The sequence below is a fragment of the Chlorella variabilis genome (genome assembly GCF_000147415.1).
Source record: "Chlorella variabilis unplaced genomic scaffold CHLNCscaffold_7, whole genome shotgun sequence".
In the NCBI taxonomy this organism is placed as follows: Eukaryota; Viridiplantae; Chlorophyta; class Trebouxiophyceae; order Chlorellales; family Chlorellaceae; genus Chlorella; species Chlorella variabilis.
In genome coordinates, this window is record NW_005435081.1 from 501886 (window position 1) to 521326 (window position 19441).

At 70.7% G+C, this 19441-nt stretch overlaps 5 protein-coding genes across 5 annotated transcripts; 3 read left to right on the forward strand and 2 right to left on the reverse strand.

The window, feature by feature from the left end:
* Nucleotides 1-50: 50 nt before the first annotated feature.
* Nucleotides 51-2330, forward strand: CHLNCDRAFT_144202 (hypothetical protein; the record flags this gene model as incomplete). The annotated part of the gene is made up of 5 exons (XM_005848591.1): nucleotides 51-122; nucleotides 301-376; nucleotides 619-714; nucleotides 870-1300; nucleotides 1500-2330. 5 exons carry the CDS (start codon nucleotides 51-53, stop codon nucleotides 2328-2330), a joined length of 1506 nt encoding a protein of 501 aa, XP_005848653.1.
* Nucleotides 2331-4885: 2555 nt separating this feature from the next.
* CHLNCDRAFT_144204 (hypothetical protein) lies at nucleotides 4886-7565 on the reverse strand (the record flags this gene model as incomplete). Its single annotated transcript, XM_005848792.1, has 7 exons — nucleotides 4886-4991; nucleotides 5192-5315; nucleotides 5470-5570; nucleotides 5731-5799; nucleotides 6004-6148; nucleotides 6418-6472; nucleotides 6705-7565. The coding sequence occupies 7 exons, from the start codon at nucleotides 7563-7565 to the stop codon at nucleotides 4886-4888; spliced, it is 1461 nt and encodes a 486-aa protein (XP_005848854.1).
* A 371-nt stretch (nucleotides 7566-7936) lies between these two features.
* On the forward strand, nucleotides 7937-8330 carry CHLNCDRAFT_21830 (hypothetical protein; the record flags this gene model as incomplete). Its single annotated transcript, XM_005848592.1, has 2 exons — nucleotides 7937-7990; nucleotides 8190-8330. The coding sequence occupies 2 exons, from the start codon at nucleotides 7937-7939 to the stop codon at nucleotides 8328-8330; spliced, it is 195 nt and encodes a 64-aa protein (XP_005848654.1).
* A 3091-nt stretch (nucleotides 8331-11421) lies between these two features.
* CHLNCDRAFT_57484 (hypothetical protein) lies at nucleotides 11422-16246 on the forward strand (the record flags this gene model as incomplete). The annotated part of the gene is made up of 9 exons (XM_005848593.1): nucleotides 11422-11501; nucleotides 11686-11820; nucleotides 11932-12069; nucleotides 12197-12608; nucleotides 12772-12902; nucleotides 13053-13584; nucleotides 14116-14216; nucleotides 14450-15091; nucleotides 15235-16246. The coding sequence occupies 9 exons, from the start codon at nucleotides 11422-11424 to the stop codon at nucleotides 16244-16246; spliced, it is 3183 nt and encodes a 1060-aa protein (XP_005848655.1).
* Nucleotides 16247-16535: 289 nt separating this feature from the next.
* CHLNCDRAFT_51527 (hypothetical protein) lies at nucleotides 16536-18443 on the reverse strand (the record flags this gene model as incomplete). The annotated part of the gene is made up of 8 exons (XM_005848793.1): nucleotides 16536-16594; nucleotides 16717-16777; nucleotides 16991-17106; nucleotides 17259-17380; nucleotides 17603-17703; nucleotides 17910-17981; nucleotides 18092-18133; nucleotides 18390-18443. 8 exons carry the CDS (start codon nucleotides 18441-18443, stop codon nucleotides 16536-16538), a joined length of 627 nt encoding a protein of 208 aa, XP_005848855.1.
* Between the last annotated feature and the right edge of the window lie 998 nt (nucleotides 18444-19441).

Below are 19441 nucleotides of genomic sequence, written 5' to 3' on the forward strand. Positions count from 1 at the left end.
CACCGCACCCACACCCACCCCCAGTCTTCTACCTGGAGCTGACTCTGGACATGCTGCACCTCCTCGTCTACTGCGCCTTCTTCGCCGTCGTCTTCTCCACATACGGCATACCCCTGCACCTGGTGGGGCGCCGCCTGCAGACCAATGCCTGCTGCCGGCACATGCTGGCGGCGCATGCTGCTGGCGCATCCTGCTGCCACATGCTGCTGGCACCGGCGCTTCCGGCTGCCCACCGCACACAGCCCGCCCGCCCGCCAGCGCACCCACACCCACACGCGCCGCCCCTGTGCCCGCCCGCAGGTGCGTGACCTGTACTGGACCTTCCGCAACTTCCAGACACGCGTGCGCGACTTCCTGCGGTACCGCCGCATCACGGGTGCGCCGCCCGTGCGGCGCTGCACGCCGGGCTGGCCACGGCCGCGCCGGGCCGGCAGCTTGTGTCTGCGCCTGCGCCTGCGCCTGCGCCTGTGCGTGTGCCTTACACGGCAGGGCGGGCTGCGCGAGGCCCTCTGTTCCCCCCTGGCTCAACCCTCACCGCTCGCCGGCCTCCCCACCTTAAGAACTTGTTTTTATGAATGAATGAATGTTTTTATGAATGAACACCTCCCCGCCCCGCAGCCAACATGGACCAGTCGTTCCCAGAGGCCAGCGAGGAGGATCTGCAGCGCGCCGACCACACGTGCATCATCTGCCGCGAGGAGATGACGACGGCGGGTGGGGGGCGCCGCGCCGCGCCACGCCGCGCTGTGCCATGCTGTGCTGCGCTGTGCTGCTGCACCACGCACGCCCGGGTGGCTGCAGGCCGGCCCCGTACGAGCCCGCCGCCTGACAGGCCTGCACACCCCCTTCCCCTCCCTGCCTGGCTGCAGGGCGCAACAAGAAGCTGGGGTGCAGCCACGTGTTCCACCTGCACTGCCTGCGCTCGTGGCTGGAGCGGCAGCAGAACTGCCCCATCTGCCGGCGCAGCGTGGTGCCGCCGCCGGCGGCCGGCGCGGCGGCGGGAGGCGGCGGCGCCGGCGCCGGCGGCGACCCTCTGGCCGCCGCCGCGCAGCAGCTGCGCGCGGCGGCTGCCGACGACCTGGCCGCTGTGCAGCGCGCCGCTGCTGCCGCGGCAGCAGGCGGCGCCTTCCACGACGGCCAGCAGGCGGCGGCCGCGCCCGGCGGCGGCGGTGGCCAGCAGGCGCAGCCGCACGTGCGGCGGCGGCGCGCGCCGCGGGGTCACGGCGAGGCGGCGGCAGGCGCCGTGCCGGGAGTGGCTGTGGAGGGCGGATGGCACGTCGTGCCGCAGCACCAGGTGCAGGTGAGGCGCGGCTGGGTGGAAGCTGAGCTGGCGCCAGGCGGTGCTGAGCTGGCCGGCCGTCGACAGTGCGCACCTCACCACCCCACGCGATTTTTCACCTCGCCGCAAGCTGCGTCATGCCTCCCGGGCCCCCCTGCCAGCTGGCCGCGCCGCCCACCTCCCATCCTGCGCACCTCCTGCCCTCCGTTCTTTCTTGCAGTGGGTGCCTGCCGCCCCCATGGCGCTCTTCATGCCGGCCGGCGGCATGCAGCAGGTGCAGTACGCCGGGCAGCAGAGCCCGGAGCAGGTGCTGCAGGCGCAGCAGGCAGCAGCCGGCATGGTACCCTTCATGATGCCCTACCACATGCCCTTCATGGTACCGCCCATGGTACCACCCCAGGCGGCCGCGGCCCCGGCGGCGACGGAGGCCGGCGCCGCTGCCGCCGCTGCCCAGCCGCCGCAGCCCGCCACCCCGCAGCAGCACATGGCCGCGGCGGCGGCGGCGGCCGCGGCGGCGGCGAGCATGCTGGCGCCGCCCGGCGCCGCGGCGAGCACCGCCGTGCCGGCCGCCGTCCCCACCGATCCCACCACTGCCGCAGCCACTGCAGCCGCGACTGCGGCTATAGAGCGGGTGCTGCAGCAGCAGCTGGAGGCGCTGCGGGCCCACGCGGAGCGAGCCAGGCAGGCGCAGGCGCAGGCTGCCGGAGGCAGCGCAGGCAGCGCCGCCCCAGCCGCTGCCCCTGCCCCGCCGCCGGCGGCGGATGCCGCTCCCGCCGACAGCGCCCGCAGTGGCGCCAGCACCTCTGCAGCGGCTGCCATTCCCGAGGCACCTTCTGAGGCACCCGCAGCCGACGCCCCCGCGGCTGAGGCCCCCGCTGCCACCCCGGCGACCGACGCTGGTGCCTCTGCTGCCGCCGAGGCGCCGGCGCCAGCTCAGCCGCCAGCTCAGCCGCCTGCTCAGCCTGCTCACTCGCCACAGCGGCGCGAGGGCGAGGATGAGGAGGCTGATGCCATCCGCCGCCGCCGGCTGGAGCGGTTTGGCGGGTTGTGAGCGGCTGGGTGCGGCAGCGCTCTCCTCACCACTCCTGCCGGGGCTCTGCTTGCGCGAGTTGCCGCGTGAGTGGCCTCGTGCCTCTTGTTCTCCCCAGGACCCTCTGCCAGCATGCCCGCGCGTGGGCAGAGGAGGGGCGCGCCCAGCACCAGGCCGACTGGAGCCGGCGCTCAAGCTTCGTTGGGTGGCTTGCCGACATGCTGCTGTGAAACGCAACCGTCGCTGCGCCTCTTCCTGGCCAGCTGCTGCACCGTAGAATCTTGTAAATCCGTTCTTTGCTGGAATGTGACGATGCTGAAAGAATCAAGGCGTCACTTATGTGGGGCAGCAGCTGCCCTGCCGTGCGCCACGCGCGAGGCAATGCAGTGTGGCGCAGGCTGGGGGTTGTGGAGTGGCGGGCATTAAATGGCTGGGCCGGTGACATGGCGGGCGGCAGCCGGTCGGCGGCGTCGCAGCCCCCCCTTGCACCAAGCCAGTCGCGCTCTCCCATTGAATCCTTCCACGGTGGCTGCGCGCTCATCGGCGTGCGGGCGGGCACACGCCATACCCGGCCGGTCCCGTGGCCGCAGCACACCCGTGCCATTGCGCTGCAAAGAGTCTTTTGCACTCACTTGGGTGATTGTGGGAGAGGCATGAAGTTGCTGCGCATCGGGGACGTGGCGAGTCGGCCTGTTGCAATATTTTCTGACGTGTTATGGCCTTTGTTGTGCCTGCCACCCCCATCGGCTCTACAAACATTTCACACATTGCTACAAGTTCATCCGTGCGCCCGCAGCAAGGCTCAGCGATTGTGCGCACAACGCGCCAGCCCACCTGGCAGGGAGCGGCGCGCTTATTTCCGCCCCGTTTTCGGGCCCCGGCTGGCCCCGTTTGATGCCTAGCGATGGTGCGAGCAGCATAAGCAGCGAGCAGCTGCTGGATGCCATCGTCCAGGGCCAGAGCGGGGAGGTGGGGCGGCTGGTGGCGGCGTGCAACGCGCGTGGGACTTGGCCCCTCTGCCCCGCCGCCTGCCTGTTTGCGGCCGTGAAGATGAGGCAGGCAGGCGTGGTGGGGCGCCTGCTGGCGGAGGGCGCCCCCTCGCAGTTCGTTGTGAGCGACCTGCCGCCGCCCGACCTGGTCGCGCTGCGTGACAGCGGCGTCTCGCCCGACGGCTGCGGCAGCATGAGCCCCCTAGTCATCGCCGTGCGCCAGCAGAGCCGCCTGATGGCCCGCCTGCTGCTCCTCCACGAGGCCTCCACGCAGGAGCTGGTGGGGGGGCGGCCGCCGCTGGTGCACCTTTGCGAGGCGCTGGCGCCTCCCGCCCCCAGCTCCAGCAGCGGCGGCGCCAGCACCAGCGCCAGCAGCGGCGGCACCGTGGCGGGCCCCTCCCCTCCACCATGCCCTCCAGCATCCTCCCGCTCATGAACGAGCTGGAGGAGCGGCTGCAGCTGGCCTGGCTGCTGCTGCGCTTCTGGGCCGACCCGCTGCAGACGGCGGCGGTGCCGCCGCACCACTGCTTCCTCACAGGTGAGAAGGGGGGGGCCGGCAGCGGCGGGGCGGGGTGGCTGGGATGCCATGATGCCAGGCTGCATAACAGAGGGCAGCACGCGCTCAGCAAGCTGGCGATGCGGCGGGGTGTGCTCTGCCAGGTGCGGCAGATGAGGATGCCTGCCTGCCTCGACGGGAAGCAGCCAGCATGCCGACACCGCCCAGCTCCCGTTGCCGGGGCCACCAACCGTCGCCCTGCCCCACACACGCCTGCTGCAGCCTGCCAGGAGCCCGCCATGCTCCGCCTCGCCGTCAACTTCGTGCGGCATCAGTGCCAGCGGGGGCGCCAGCTGACCGCCGACCAGGCGCGGCTGCTGGTGGAGGCGGCGGCACGTGCCTTTCTGGGTGGCTTCTGATGGCTGCTGTCCCCTCTCCTTGCGCCGATGGCGCCCCTGCCTTTTTCAAACGCCCCCTGCCTTCAAACACCCAAACTCAACACACTTGCACTGCATCTGCATGCCGCCCGTCCCTTGCCGCTCGTGCGACCGGCGGCCCCGCTGCATGCCAAGCGCTACCCGCTTCTGCCTGCTTCCCTGTCCATTTTTTTCATTCATTACTGCCCCTTGAACCTGCCCTGCCCTGCCCCCATATTTTCATTCCGATTCATGACTGGCTCTTATTAATATTATAGACGAATGTGCCCTGCATGAGCGCCGCAGCTCCCGCCCGCACGCCTCCCCTCTTGCCCCGCCCACGCATCACCCGCATGCCGTCGTTTCCTTTGTATTCCCTAACACTCCTGCCCCCTGCTTTCATTCGCGACACATGGCAGACCACCACCTTGCCCATATATATTTGAGATGCATCGATCCCCCTGCCTGCCAGCTGGGCAGCCGCCACCGCTGGCGCCCTGAGCGGCCGAGCCCAGCCCATGTGGTGGCATGCATGCCAACCGCGCTCACTGCTGGCCATATGGCCATGCATGCACCTCATGCCCTGCCACCTCGCATGCCAACCTTGTAAACATCAGTCAGAGGACATGGCTACACAGCACAGCAGCACACGGGGCGGCGGCCGCACGCGCGCGGCTAGCAGCCCTTGCACCGCCCCTCCTGCGCCCACATGCACAGCTGCTGCCGCGGCTGGATGTAGTGGGACACGAGGTCGCCGTGGTGGCAGCCCCCAAAGTTGAACCTGCAGGGGGGGCACCCAGCAGGTGGAGCTGGCGGTGTCAGGCGGCACGTGTCAGCGGGGGCAGCACGCACACGTGTGCAGCGCCCGACGCTGCACTGGCACCAACAAGCGAGGGCCAGCCGAGCCGCACCAGCAGCACAACCGCGGCACCAGCCTGACGGGAAGAGGGCCGGCAGCGGCCCGCGGCAGCAGCAGCTCACCGCCGGTCTGCCACCAGGCGTATCTTGAATCCTCCCCGCTCCGCAGCCCACTCCAGCCACCCGCCCAGCGCCACATCCTCAAACCTGAACAGGTGGCCGCCCACGCTGGCGGCGTACGCGGTTCCTGCGGGCGGCGGTGGGGGCGCATGGCAGGCGGGCAGGCAGGCAGGCACGGGTGGGTGGCTGAGGGGCGGCCTGCGGCCTGGAGGCTGGCGCGCTTGCGGGCACGCGCCGGCGTGTGCCTTGTTGTGTGCGGGCGCGCGATGGAGCGCGCGCACCCGATGCCACCTCAGCCGCCAGGTCAGCAGACAGCACGTAGCCGGCGCCGTGCGCCCAGGGCGGGTACCGCTCGCTGGGCCACTCCTCCCTGCTCACAAACCTGCAGAGGGAGGAAAGCATGGGAGGCGCTGCCGTGAGTGGGGCGGCACGCGCGGGCGAGGCAGCAGCAGGTTGGTGGTGCGGCGGCGGCTGGCGAAGCCCGCCGGCGCAGGAGCTGCCCCGGCACTGCAGGCAAGCGAGCGGGCCTGCAGGCCGCGCACCACTGGTGCCCCGGCTCCCGGTGCGGCTTGCCCCCCGGGTTCTCAATGTTCCCGAAGAACAGCCGCTCCCTGCAAAAAACAGGGAACGGCGCCGCAGCCGGGGGTGGGAGGCAGCGGCGGGCAGCAGCAGGAACACATAACCAGTTGGCGGGGCCGCAGGCAGGGGTCACAAGCAGGGGAGACCACCCCGCAGCGCAGCGCAGCGCAGCGCAGCGGGGGCAGCCGGGCAGCGGCCCGCGGGGCCGGGGTCTGCGCCCGCTCGTGCCGCCGCACCTGGGCAGGCTAGGCAGGCGGCGCAGCAGGCGGTCGAGGTGCACGTAGCTGTCGTCGTCTGTCTTGAGCACGTGGGTGGTGCCCGGGTCTGCCGCCGCCACCCGCATCACCTCCAGCGTCTGGTGGCTGATGTTGGCATACGCCTCTGCAGGTGAGGGGGCGGCGTGGGAGCAGTGTGGCGGCGCGGGGCGGCGTGAGGGAGCAGGGGACGAGCGGGGCGTTGACGTGTGGGGTGTGGGGGTGCGAGGGAGCAGGGGGAGCGGCTGGGGAGGCGGGTGAGAGGGCCGTCGGCGGAGCGAGGCCGGCACCGGGCCCAGCGGCACACCTCCCTCTCGCCTGGAAGCTCAGCGAGCAGACACCGCGCTCCTCCCCTGCCTCCCTGCCTCCCTGCCTCCCTGCCAATGCAGGACCGACCTGTCACGTGGCCCAGCACCACCATGTCCCGCTTCTGTACCGCCTCCGCCCGCACCTGCGGCACAGCACCCGGCCGCCGGCGCGGCGGTGAGGGGCAGGGGCGGGCCAGGCAGCGGCAGGCTGGCTGGTGCTGGCTGTGTGCAGCAGCAGCCGCTGCTGCTCAGACGGCCACCCAGCCTGCCGGCTCGTCGCACCGTGTGCACCACCCAGCCCCTCCCCCCTCGCCCTCCGCCCTCCAGCCCCACCTCCACACACAGACCAGCACCGCAGCTGCCCATGGTGCCCACCTCTGCAAAAAGCGTGTCGTTGGCGGGGCGGGCCAGGAAGAAGCGGGTGCGGTAGGCGGCCGGGTGGGCGCCCCAGGTGGCGCGGATGGCGTCCCGTGCCTCCCGCCTGGCCGCAGCAGACAGCACTCCCACGTACAGCCGCACGCCGCCGGGCGCGGCCGCACCCTCGCCCTGCCCCTGCTGCAGCTCGCCCGCGGTCTTGAGGTGTATTGGCCGCGCCTGGCCGCCGCCGCCGCCGCCAAACACGGAGTCCCGCAGCCGCGCAAGCGCGCCGCCGCCGCCGCTGGTGGAGGCATCCTCGCCCTGCTGCTCCTGCTGCTGCTGCTGCGCCGCCTGGCCGGCCGCCCCTTCTCCGGCGGATGCGGCGGCGGTGGCGGTGGCGGCGGCATCGTCCACGCTGGTGCCGGGGCTGCAGGCGTCGTCGACCGCCCCCACGCCCGACACGACCGCGCCGTCAAACTGGCTGCTCCAGCAGTGGCACTGCAGGTCGAAGAAGGCGGCGGCGTGCTGGCAGCAGCTGCTGCCGGGCTCCGCGCGCGCCACGGCGGCGTGCCAGCTGGGCAGGCAGGCGGCCATCAGGCGCAGCAGGCTGCGGCAGTCGGAGGTGTCTGGCAGATCCAGGATGGAGCCACCCCTGGCGTGCTGGGGGCAGTCGTGCACCCCCAGCCCGCCGCCGTCGCCGCCTGCCGCGGCCGCGGCCGCGCCGTGCGCGCGCGGCAGCAGAAGCAGGCCCGCCAGCAGCGCCGCCAGCAGCGCCTCGGCGGCGGCCGCCGCTGCCAGCGCGGCCCGCCCGCGCTGCCGGGCGCCGCTGCCGCTGCCTGGCCGGCCGGGGGCGATCCCCCGCTGCACCACCACTCGCATGAGGCGCGCTGGGATGACGCAGGGCCCTAGACTGGGCTGCACCAAGCCGATCGTTTGAGCAGGGCGGGTGCGGTTGGGACGAGGGCTGGAGGCCACTGAGGCCGATCAGCAACAAACAGAGTGGCTGTCGGAGGCGCTAGGGATGCGGCACACCGGTAAGCAAGGGGCTGTCTTGCTGTCTTGCCTTCCAGCTGGCCATGCATGTAGGCTTGTTCACCATCGGCTTGTTCACCTTTTCAGGAAACCTATCGACTTCCACCCCAGCACTTACTCGCCAAGCGCCCAGGGTGCGACAAGCCCGGCATCACGAGGGAGGCCCCCGCAGGCGGCTGCATCGTTCGCCCGGCTAAAATCGAGCCCAGAGGACAAGGATGTATCTGATGCAGTACACCAACGAGAAGGGGGAGCGGGTGTACACGCTCAAGGTGCGGGGGCTGGCATGCAGTGCAGAACAAGCAGCTGGGACGCGCAGGGACGCGCGTAATACGCATGCGGTAGCCTGTCGCCGAGACATGCCGGCCCGCATGCACCGCTGAGAGGCCGCTGCCGCCGCGCCCCGCTCCCGCCTCGCATCATGGCGGGCCATCTCACCGTCCCTGCTCGACCCTGCTATGCCTGCTGCAGAAGCACGCTCCCGATGGCAAGCCCACCGAGTCGGCGCACCCCGCCCGCTTCTCGCCTGACGACAAGCTCAGCCGCGAGCGCACGACCTGCAAGAGGCGGTTTGGCCTGCTGCCCACCCAGCAGCCCGCGCGGCAGTACTGAGTGGCGCGCCTGCCAGCAGCACGCGGCCGTGCGGCCGCACACGTGACGGCGCGGCGGGCATGCGCAGCCACGGCTGAGCGGCTGCGCTGCTCCCTCAGTTTTGCGACCCTGACGCTATTCCTTGCTCCTCTGACCTGCCTTTACCAGTCTGCTGTTCCCTACCCGCTCCCCCCACCACTCCTGCTATGTCACCACCAACGTTGGGCTGCGTTGAGCAGCACCGCTGCGCGCCCGCCTGCTCTTCCGCACCAGCCAAGGTTGCCGAGCCCATGCCTGCTGGTTTCGGTCGGCTTGGTTTGCACCTGCAAGCATGCTGTTGTGTGCTTACATGTTTTGCCAGCCCCTTGCCAGCCCTATGATCATGGGCTGTAAACCCAACCCATGCACCAAAACCGCAAAAAAAGAGTCGCGCAGTCGCAAGCAGACCACCCAGCAAGTGTTTCATGTGCAGCATGGTTGGCTGCAAAAGTGGGTGAGGCCCGCAATGAAAGAGTGAGCAAGCAGCGGGAGTGGGGTGAGCTTGGTGCCCGCTTTGCACAGCTGCATTGCTGTGTGAAGGTTGCTGAACCGTTGCTTCAGAGCAAGAGCCAGCTTTGATATGGATAAGGCTTTCCAATGAGAAGTGAGAAGGGAACAAAAAAAGCGCGCTACGAACAGTACAAGAGGGTGGGTGGGGGGTGAGAGACAGAGAGCCCCCACACCGGCTACTATGGAGGGCATGGTGCAAAAAAGGGGACAGTACGTTGCAGGCCTCCCGCAAAGCTAGACCAGCAGGTTAGCGGCACACGAGGTCGGAGCCACCGCCGCCACCTCGTCCGCCGCCACCACCACCAGCTGTGGCAGCTGCTGCGCCTGCGCCTGCCGCGGCCGCCAGCCGTTGCGGCGGATGTCGGCGGCCAGCAGCACAAGGCACACCGCCGCCGCCAGCAGGGCGCCCGCAAACAACCCGTCAAACGTTGCCAGGAGTGCCGGGCTGGGGGCGCTGCCAGCGGGGCGGGGGGAGCCCAGGGGCCCAGCCACCTCCCACTGGGGCTGCTCCTGCGGTGCGCTGCCGCCGGCTGGGTCGGCAGCCAGGCTGGCAGCCAGGCTGAAAAGGTAGGCGCCCCAGCCGTGGCTGGCGCCCGCCCTGCGGCCCAGCGGCGCCTCGCCGCCGTCACCAGCCGCAGGCTGGCCGGCCTCGAGCGCCAGCTGGTCGAGCAGGGACGGCACGCCTGCGGCGGCGCTGCTGCCACGCAACCAGAAGCGGCGCTCGCGCAGCGCCTGCTGCCGATGCACCAGCGTGACCCGCACCAGCACCAGTGGCGGCTCAGGCTCGTCTGCGAGCGTGGCGTCGGAGCCCGCCTCGCCAGCCGCCTCGGTAGCCGCCTCCGCCTGCCCCTCGCGCCGCTGCTGCTCCGCCAGCTGCGCTGCGGAGCGCGGCGGGCCGAAGAGTGTCATGCTGGTCCAGGCCTCCTCCTCCTCCTCCTCCCCCTCCACAACCTCCTCCTGTGGCTGCTGCTGCAGCCGGCGGCCGGTGAGCCCCGGGGCGCCGCCGTCCTCGCCGTCCACGTATGCATCGTCAAAGGCGGTCATGGGCAGGCGCTGCTGCTCCCTCCAGGCATCGGCGCTGAGGCTGGCGCGGCGCTGGATGCCCACGGCCAGGGGCGTGCCGTCGGCGTCGGTGGCCACCTGGCGGCGCTGCGGTACCGCATACACAACATCCTCGTCCAGCTCGAAGCCGGCGGTACCGCCGCCCAGCCCGCCCGAGGCCTTGGGCGCCGCCACCGCCGCCGTCGAGGACTCGCGCGCCGTGCCGCCGCCCCAGCGCTCAACAGACAGCGCCTCCTCTCCGCCCAGCCGGCTGGGCGCCTCCTCGCCGCCCTCCTCGCCGCCCTCCTTGGCGGGGTGCTCGCGAGCGCTCCCAGGCCCGGCACGGTCCCGTCCCACCAGCTTCCAGGAGACCGGCAGCGCGGCGGCCACCGCGCGCAGCGTGGCGCGCAGCGGGGAGGTGCGGCGCCGGGTGACACGCTGCACCGACACAACTTCGATCCCCGTGGGGAGCTCTCCGGCCTGCGAGGCGGGGGCAGGTGGGTGCAGGGAGGGCTTGTGATGTGACAGGCGGGGAGGGTGCGGGGGGGGGCGGGGAGGGTGGGGAGGGTGCGGGTGGGGGGTGCGGCGTCGCAGAGCAGCAGCCTGTAGAAGCGCGGGGCTGGCGCGCCTGCAGCGCCCCACGCACTAGCGCTGGGAAGCCGAGGCGGCGCCCAGGCGGGCCCCGCCCGCCCGCCACGTCAGCACCGCGCCGCGCACCTTGCCCGCCAGCAGTTTCTGCACGATCTCCTCCAGGGTGGAGTCCTCCCGCACGTCCAGCAGCTGGTGGTTGGGCAGCTCCAATGTGACGTGCAGCATGGCGGGGCGGCCGGGCTTGCCGACCGCCCGCTGAATCGCCACGGCGCCCTGCACGGCGTGGAGCCAGGCGTCGCTGCCGCCGCGGGTGCGCCGCCACCGCTCCGCCACCTGGCGCTCCCAGCTCTGCCAGCGGCTGCCCCAGGAGGCGGAGTGTAGGGCAGCGTGGGCGCCCGCCAGCACCATCAGCAGGAGGCCGGTGAGGCCAAGGGCGATGGCGGCGTGCCGCATCCTGGCGTGCCTGCACTGGGCGCAGGCAGCCGCCATTCAAAACACAGCCATCGCGGAGGGTTCCGGTGATCGATGCCCACCACGATTGCGCCGTGCAGGCCAACAGGGAGCAGGGACGGAGGAGCCGGCAGCTGTCGGGGTGGGGTGATCCAAACATCCAAGTGTGTTTCCGGCCCCCGCACATTCCCCCTGTGGTCCGACACTTACCGATGGATCCCCCAAAGCTTAATGGAAGTGGGGAACAGGTGGGTTGCGACGCCAGCGGCTTCCGAACCTTCAAGGCCAAAGCCTCCGGGCGCGGGCTGCTGCCGATGCCAAAATGATGGTAGCACCCAGAACGAAAGCTACGATCGCGCACGGAAGGAATGGGGGTTCTCCCAGCGAGCTGTGTTTTTGTTTTTTCTTGCGACGGCCCGCGCCTTTCCTCCCGGCACAAACCCACGACCGCATTGCGGCATTGCCTGTACTCATTGCTAGGATGCGGGGCTCCGCAGGGAGGCGGCGTGGCCCTGGGCAGCCGGACGGCCCATTTGCTGGGCTGCACGACTCGCAGGGCCCGTGAGTGGGCGGGCTGGGTGGCCCTGGGAGTCGCCCGCATTGTGTCGATGGCGGTGGCATCGCTGCGGCCGCCAATTGCACGCTGCCGCCCGCGGCCGCCGCCACCCCGCCGCAGCTCGCTGTGCCGCCAACCACACGCCCAAGCTCAGCGTCCCTGCCCGTGTCCCCCGCTTTCCTGCCGCAGCGAGGGCCTGTCCATCTTTGGCGTGCCGGCCGAGATCTTCTGCGACGCGGCGGCGGCGGCTGAGCTGGAGGAGGGCAGCCACCTGGTGCCGTGCTGGGGCGACCCGGATGACCTGACAGACAGATGGGACGCTCGGTGGGTGGTGCTGCTGGGCGCCTGCACACACCTCATCCTGCCTGCCTGGCTGGCTGAATGCATGCATGCCTGTACAGCCATCAAAGGTGCTCCACACCGCCGCCCCTGCAGGCTGCTGCTGGATCCGCTCTCGCTGGCGGCCTCGGCGCGGCAACGCCGCCAGCCCCCCTCCAGCGCCGCGGCGGAGGAGGCGGCGGCGCTGGCGGCGGCAGGCGCCAGCTGGGAGGAGCTGGAGCGAGAGCGGTACAGGTGCGGCGGTGGCAGTACGCACACAAATGCCTGGAGGAAGCCGGGGTCCGGGAGTCGCGCACCAAGCAGCGGCGCGGCTCCCCAGCACGTCTCTGCCCACCCCGCCCTGCCTGCACCTCCCCTGCAGGGACTTGGACCCCTCTCGGGAGCATGAGCTGCAGCGGCACGGCCGCCTGCTGCCACCAGCGGGTCGCATGTACTTTTCTGGGGCCAGAGAGGGCGACGATCAGGCGGAGGAGGGGTACCAGGGAGCGCTGCCGCCGCCCGGCCTGCCACCGCCAGCCGCGTCACGCTTTGCCGCGGTGGCCCATGATTACAGCGGCGCTCGGGATGGTGGCGGTACGGGGCAGTACGCTGCCGTGGGTTTCAGCTACGGGGATGCCACCATCGAGCAGGAGGCTCAGGACAGCGTGCAGCAGCAGCAGCAGCAGCAGCCGGCAGCGCTGCCGCCAGCAGCGCCGGACGAGCCCTTCGTCCCACCCTTTCTGGTCCCGCAGCGGCTGCGGGGCCACCTGCCCGCCGGCCAGCGGCAGTACAAGGTGCGCTGCCCCCTGGGTCGTCGGGGCGTGCTGGCCCTGCAGCTCACATGCCGTGTGTGCACCTGCCGTGCAGCACTCTCCGCCATAGGCATACGATAGAATGCACACGTTTCCGCACCCCGCGGCCCACCCTCCGCTTACCAGCCGCCCCCCTGGTCTGCAGGTGATACTCCAGACGGCCGGGTTTGTGCGGGACGGCGGGCAGCAGCTGGAGGTGCTGCTGCGGTTGAGGCAGGCGGGCGACCCCACCTTTGAGTTCCTGGAGCCCGGCAGCAGGTTGCACCCCTTCTACAGGTACCGTGGTACCGTGGGACCGTGGTACCGCATGAATCGGTGCCCAACCTGCACCGTGCTGTGGCGTACCGCGCTGCAAGCAGCTGCCACACCGGCGGCGGCTCGCGTAGCCTGCTCCCGACGCCGCCTGCTGCTGGCTGCCTGCTGCAGGTGGCTGCTGGAAAGCAAGCCAGCAGGTGTGGCAGAGATCAATGCGGCTCCCGGCGCGCAGCCAGCGCCGCCTGCGCCAGCACCAGCACCAGCAGCAGCAGGCCACGCGGCAGCTTCTGCCCAGCAGCAGGAGCAGCAGCAACAGCAGGAGGAGGAGGAGCAGAAGGAGGAGGAGGAGGCGGTGCAAGGCCCCGAGTTTGGTCCGTCGGTGCAGCCGCCGCCGGATGCCCTGCAGCTGCTCGGGCAGTATGGAGACAGCTGGCAGCAGCAGACGCCAGAGGAGCAGGCTGGCGAGGCGCGGCAGCAGCAGCAGCAGCAGCAGCAGCAGCAGCAGCGCCCAGGCTCGGCAGCGGGCGGCCGGCCCTCAACCGCAGCGGCAGCTGCAGGCGAGGCGGCGGGAGAGCGCCCGGAGCAGCCTGCGGCCCCGCGGCCGGCAGGCGAGGCTGCGGAGGAGCACGAGGAGCAGCCACCGCCCAGAGGCCTGCCAGCAGACGCCTGGGCGATCATGCGCAAGCTGGTGCAGTTCATTCAGGTGCGCCCCTCCCCTCCCGCCAGCTCCCAAGCCGTGCCGGCAACCAATCCCCACTGCATGCTCACCCACTGCCGACTAACAACGCACCTGACAGGCGTGCCCTGCGCCGCCGTGTGGACGGACCCAGGAGGGGGCTGCCAGCTCGCCGTGCAGGCTGTGCAGGCTGTGCAGGCTTTCTGCAGGTGTTCTGCAGGCCGCAGGCCGTCTGCAGGCTCACAAGCCGCAGGCTTGGGCCGGCTGGAGGCGCCTCGCTGCCGCTTGTGTGGGCAGCAGGCGGCGCCCAGGCTGGGGCGCCGTCACGGCAGGCCGGCCCCACAGCCCCGCCACGGCACTGCACCAGAGCCTCCCTTATGCCCGCTCCTGGTGCACCGGCGTGGACCGATGGCTTGCAGGGCCCGCTACTCAACCACACAGCTGAAAGCTGGAGATGGCTCGCCTGAGGGGGACCGTCGCCTCCCTGGCCACCCCTCTCCTCCCGCCGCCGTTCCTGACTCGCCAGCTATGCCGCCCGCCGCCTCCGCCCGCCTGCAGAAGAACGGCGCCACCTTCGAGGCCGTGGTGCGGGCGCGCGAGGCCCGCAACCCGCGATTCGCCTTTTTGCACCCCACCCACCGCCACCACCGCCACTACAGGCGCGCGCAGCGAGACGCGGCGCAGGGCAGGGCAAGGCGGGGCGGGGCAGGGCGTTGATGCTCTGCGCTGTCCAGCTGCGTTGGGCAAAGCCTCCCCGGAACACGCCACCTTTGTTGCACCTCAGTCCCTGCCGGTGGCTCTGAACAGCTCCCTGCCACCTCCCTGCCTTCCTCCGTGCTTCCTGCTTCCTTCACTCCCAGCACTGCCTGCCTGCCTGCCTGCCTGCCTGCAGGGAGCTGCTTGGGGCGGCGCTTGGGCGGGAAGAGGCCGACGCTGTGCTGGCCGCGGCGGCGGCGGCGGCAGAGGCGGCCGAGGAGCGGCGGCTGGCGGCGGTGCTGGTGCGCTCCGCGGTGGCCTCAGCCGTCGCGAACGCGGAGCTGGAGGCGGCGGCGGCGGCGGCCGCCGCCAGCGCGGCACCAGGCGGGGCCGGCCGGCAGCCCAGCTGGCACTACCAGGCCGCCGCGGCTCCTGCCGCCAGCGCCGCTCCCTCGCCTGCTGCGCCGCCGCCCCCGGCAGCGGCTGCAGCGGAGCTCCCCGGCGGCGTGCTGCCGCCCTGGCTGCTGGACAAGAAGGCAGCCGCGGGTGCCGCCCTGAAACTGAAAGCCAATCCAGCCATCGCAGGCAGCGTGCAGCCGCGGCCAAAGAAAGCGGCGGCAGCCGCGGCGGATGCGGCAGCTGCCGAGGAGCAGGACGGCGAGGGGCAGGTGGAGCGGCAGGAGCAGGGAGTGGAGGAGACGGCGCGGGCCGAGGCGGCCGCTGCTGCTGCGGAGGCCGCGGCTGCCGCTGCGAAGGCGGAAGCTGCTGCGGCGGCTGCCGAGGCGGCAGCCCGCCAGGAGGCTGAGCTGGAGGAGCAGCGCAAGGCGGAGCGCCGCAGGTGGGCTGTGCCAGGCCGCTGTGCTGATGGCAGGGGTTTATGAGGATTTATGGCAGTGGGCCGTTTCCAGCTGCCTGGGGTGGGTGAGGCGCAGCTCTGCGGCCGCCCATGTTGTGTGTTGTGCGCCGCCCTGGCCGCCGCAGGCGGGCGCGCGAGCTGCTGGCGCAGCGGCAGCAGCAGCAGGCGCTGGAGGCGGCGCGGCAGCGCCAGCGCCAGCTGGCCGAGATTGCGCAGCACCGCCGTGCGTTCTTGGGCGGGGACGACGCCCCTGCAGCAGAGGCGCCGGCGCCGGGGGCTGCTGCCGGCCGCCCAGCGGCGCAGCCTGCCGTGGAGAGCTTGGAGGATCTGGCGCTCAGGCTGCGCTTGCGGCGGGCGGCATCCAACGACGCGCTGCTGGCCGGCGGCGCCAGCGCCGCGCCTGGCGCTGCTGCAGCGCCAGCCCCGCAAGCCGCGTGTCGGCCACAGCCGGAAGAAGCGCTGGCGCAGCACCGGGCAGCGTTTGCTGCGGGGCCCGATGAGCCTGATGCTGCAAGCAATTGGGGCGGCGTCCAGGAGGCAGCAGCACCAGCAGCAGCACCAGCAGGAGCAGCAGCAGCAGCCACCGGGGCCGCTCCCACCAACCTGCAGCGCATCCGGGAGCGCATTGCTGCCGCCAAAGCCGCAGAGGCGGCAGACGCGCATCCGATTGAGGCTCCTGAGGCTGAGCGGGCTGCGTCAAGAGACGGCAGCGGCAGCAGCAGCAGCGAAGGCAGCGGCAGGCGGGAGCGCAGCCGCAGCCGACACTCGCGGCAGCGGCGGCGCGGCAGCCGCAGCCGCAGCCGCAGCAGGGAGCACAAGCGGCATAAGAAGCGGCACCGCCGCCGTGCCAGCCGCAGCCGCAGCCGCAGCCGCAGCCGCAGCCGCAGCCGCAGCCCCAAGGGGCGCAAGCGTGGCAGCAGGCGGCGCAAGCGCAGCAACCGCAGCCGGGAGCGGGAGCGCAGCAGGAGCAGGAGCCGCAGCGTGCGCAGCCGCAGCCGCAGCAGGAGCAAGGCGGCGCCACCACGGGGCGGCGGCAATGGGGACAGCGGCGGGGTAGGACCGGCTGCCGCCGCTACAGCGGCACCCAGCGCCAGCGTGCTGGCACGTGTGCGCTCTGCCCTGCAAAGCATCAAATGAGTTGCGCCCTGCTAACCAGTATGTTTTTGGCACGTGTAACTGACGCCGCCAGTTCGATGGAGTGAACTGCCAAGCAACCAGGTGCGCCAGTGCTCTTCACCCATCTCTGGCTGAACTCTGCCTCAGCTGTGCTGCTCAGACATGACCAAATCGAACCATCCAGGCTGGCAATGCTCAACAAAAGCACAATAGCGCAATGAAAACACTAACGGGATCCCGCCGGCAGCGGCGGTGCTCATGGCTGGCTGCCTGGCCTGCCCTTATTCGCGGCTCTCGCCGTGGGGTTCCCTCAGGCGTGGTGCGGCACAAACACCCGCGCCCCCGTCTCCTTGTGAACCACCTTGTACCCTGGGTCAGGGGAGGGAGGGCAGGAGGGGGAGGGAGGGGCTGGAGGAGGGCGTGCAGCGGAAAGCCGAGCAGGGAGGGAGCGGGAGGGGAACACACACACCACACACACACCACACACTCACCCAGCACATCCACAAAGGCAGCCAGCCACTTGGGGTGGGCCGGCCACGCTGCCGCCGTGACCTGCGGCAGCGCACGGTGGGCCAGGGAGAGGCGCCAGGCGGCGGCGCAGGAGAGGGGATGAGCATGGGCGCGACGCAGCACACACGACTGCCCCAACTCAGCCTGTGCCAGCCGGCTTGCCCCCGCCGCCAGGGCGCAGTCATGTTTCACAGAGGTGGGGCAAGCTGCCCGGCTGCAGGCGCAGCCGGGCCAGCTGCCTGCAGCCGGGCTCACCAGGTTGCCGTCAATCACCACTTCCTCCACACCCACATCCCGGTGGTTGCCCCCGCCGGCAGTCACCTCGGGTCCGCAGGCCGGGTAGGCGGTGCAGGTGCGGCCGCTGACGCAGCCTGCCAGGGCAGAGTGCGGACACGGGGCATGGGGTCGTTGAGGCTGGCAGCGTATAACCGTGGCCCCCCCAAAAATGGACGGAAGGAACCACACAGCAAAACAACCGCCACCAAACCACGGCAGGCACAGGCACGTGCAGCGAGGCGCCCACCCGCCGCCGCCAGCAGCTGTGCTCCGTGGCAGATGCATGCCACCGGCTTCTTGGCCGCCATGAAGTGCTTGACTATCTCGATCACACGAGGGTTGAGCCGCAGGTACTCGGGCGCGCGCCCGCTGCAGGCGCCATGCATGCAGGGCAGCACGGCGGGGAGAACGCTTTGCACCACCACAACGGCCCTCCCAAACGGGGGCTCCCGGCCTCTCCACTTGCCCCATCAATCTCACACACGCGGGCATTCCACCCACCGTGCTTCATCCACCCACCGTGCTTCATCCACCCACCCCTTTTTCATCCATGCAAAGCCACCCACACCCCTCCTCGCCACAGCCACCCACCCCGGAATCACCAGCCCGTCGTAGCTCTCCGGCTTGGCGGCATCAAAGTCGGCATTCAGCACAAAGTTGTGCCCCGGCTTCTCGCTGTACGTCTGGTCTCCCTGCAGTGGCGGGTAGGGTAGGAGTTCATTGAGCCCCCATTGTACAGTGGCAATGGGGGGCAGGGCCAGGCCGGGCTGCTGCACGCAGCGCAGCCAGGCATGCAGGCTGTTGTGGTCGGCAGCTGCGAGGGATCGGCGCCGCGAAGCCAACCAAGGGCGCATGCGCGGCGAGCACCAGCCGGCCCGGCCGACAGCCTCAGCGGCACTCTTGCCTCAAATTCGTGCACCGCGGTGCGGCACATGTCGCCGGCCTTCTTGCCGGGACACACGGCGTCCACCTGCGGAGACGGGAGGTTGCAGGTGGCGAGGGGGTGTGGTGTGCGGCGGCGGCTGCACGGCGTAGGCTTCACGGCGCGATAGGCCGTGCAGCAGATGGGGTGCGGCTCACCTGGAAGCCCACCATCTGGAGCGCTTGAAAGGGCACCATGATCTGCAGGCGGGGCAGGCAGGCAGGCAGCGGCAGGCAGGTAGGCAGCGGCAGGTAAGCGGGCGGCGCCAGCGGAATGGGCAGGGGTGGGAGCGGCCCCGCCCTTTTGGCCCGAACCGAAAGAATCGCTAAGCGCCTCCTCCCCTCGCCCCGTAGCTCGCCACAGGAAGGCCCCACGAGCCAACAGATCGCATGCGCGCGTTCCGACACCAAAAACCACCGTCCAGCTGCACAGGGAACCGCTCCCTCGACCTCTCACTTCGTAGTCCTCGACGTAATCGCCTGCCAGCAGCAGGAGCTTGACACGAGTCATGGCGGGGCTGCCGGCCAGGCACGAAGAGGCTCCGGGGGCAGGTGATTTAGGGTGTAAATGCAGGCCTGTGATGGGTCGAGGGTTCGATCGTCGAGATTTTGTCTGGGACCAGCGCCAGGTAGGCGGTGATTGGGCGGGCAGCGGCAGCGCAACAATGCCAGTGCTGTCCCAGTGCTGTCGAAGAAGCTGGCTGCTACACTTTCGTGGACGACGTTAGCTGCAGGCCATGCTTTGTCCCAGGTGATTAGGCGAGCTGGCATTATGTGCTGCAAAACATGGCGGGCAGCCGCGCTCGGCGGCGGCATCATGTAAGTCGGCAGGAGCCCCGCCCTGCACGTTGGTTTGGTGTGCATCGTGCATACAACAGCTGGATGAGTCCAGCTCAGCTGCGCGGGGCCAGCCCCGAATGCGCCCTTCCTGCGGCAGCACCACAGAACCGGGTCCAAACTCCGCCCCCCTTGCCGCGGTGCTGCGCATGGCGTGCTCTTTCCATTTGCAAAATTGACGGCCGAGGCGCTCATCTGCTTGTTGCCAGTGCACAACGACATCAGCGTGTCGTCTCAGAGCTCGGGACAGGCGCCCGCTGCGGGCCCCCATCTTTTGGTCGCAACCCTAGCAAACGTCCAGGACCTGCCGGCCCTCCTAGCCATGCAACACAATCCGCGCAGCGTGATGGCAGCAGGCATCGCCACGCTGCGGTCTGGGCCAGCCTTCCAGGCGGCGCCCCGCTGCCGCCCGCTGGCCCACCTTGCGGCCCCCCTCCTGACAGCCCGAGTAATGCGGCATGGCCTGGCTCTCAAGCAGCGACTCACCCTCCAACGCCCCGATTGGCAGCCTGCTCAACAGGCCAGGCAGCGCGGCGGCTGCAGCGGCGGCTGCAGCGGGTCGCGTGCAGCCACCAGGCTGCACGCAGCTGGCTTGCCCCTAGCAGACCTGGCCTCTGACGTCCTTTACGAGGTACAGCTGCCTTGGCTGGACCCCAGGGCTGACAGGGAGAT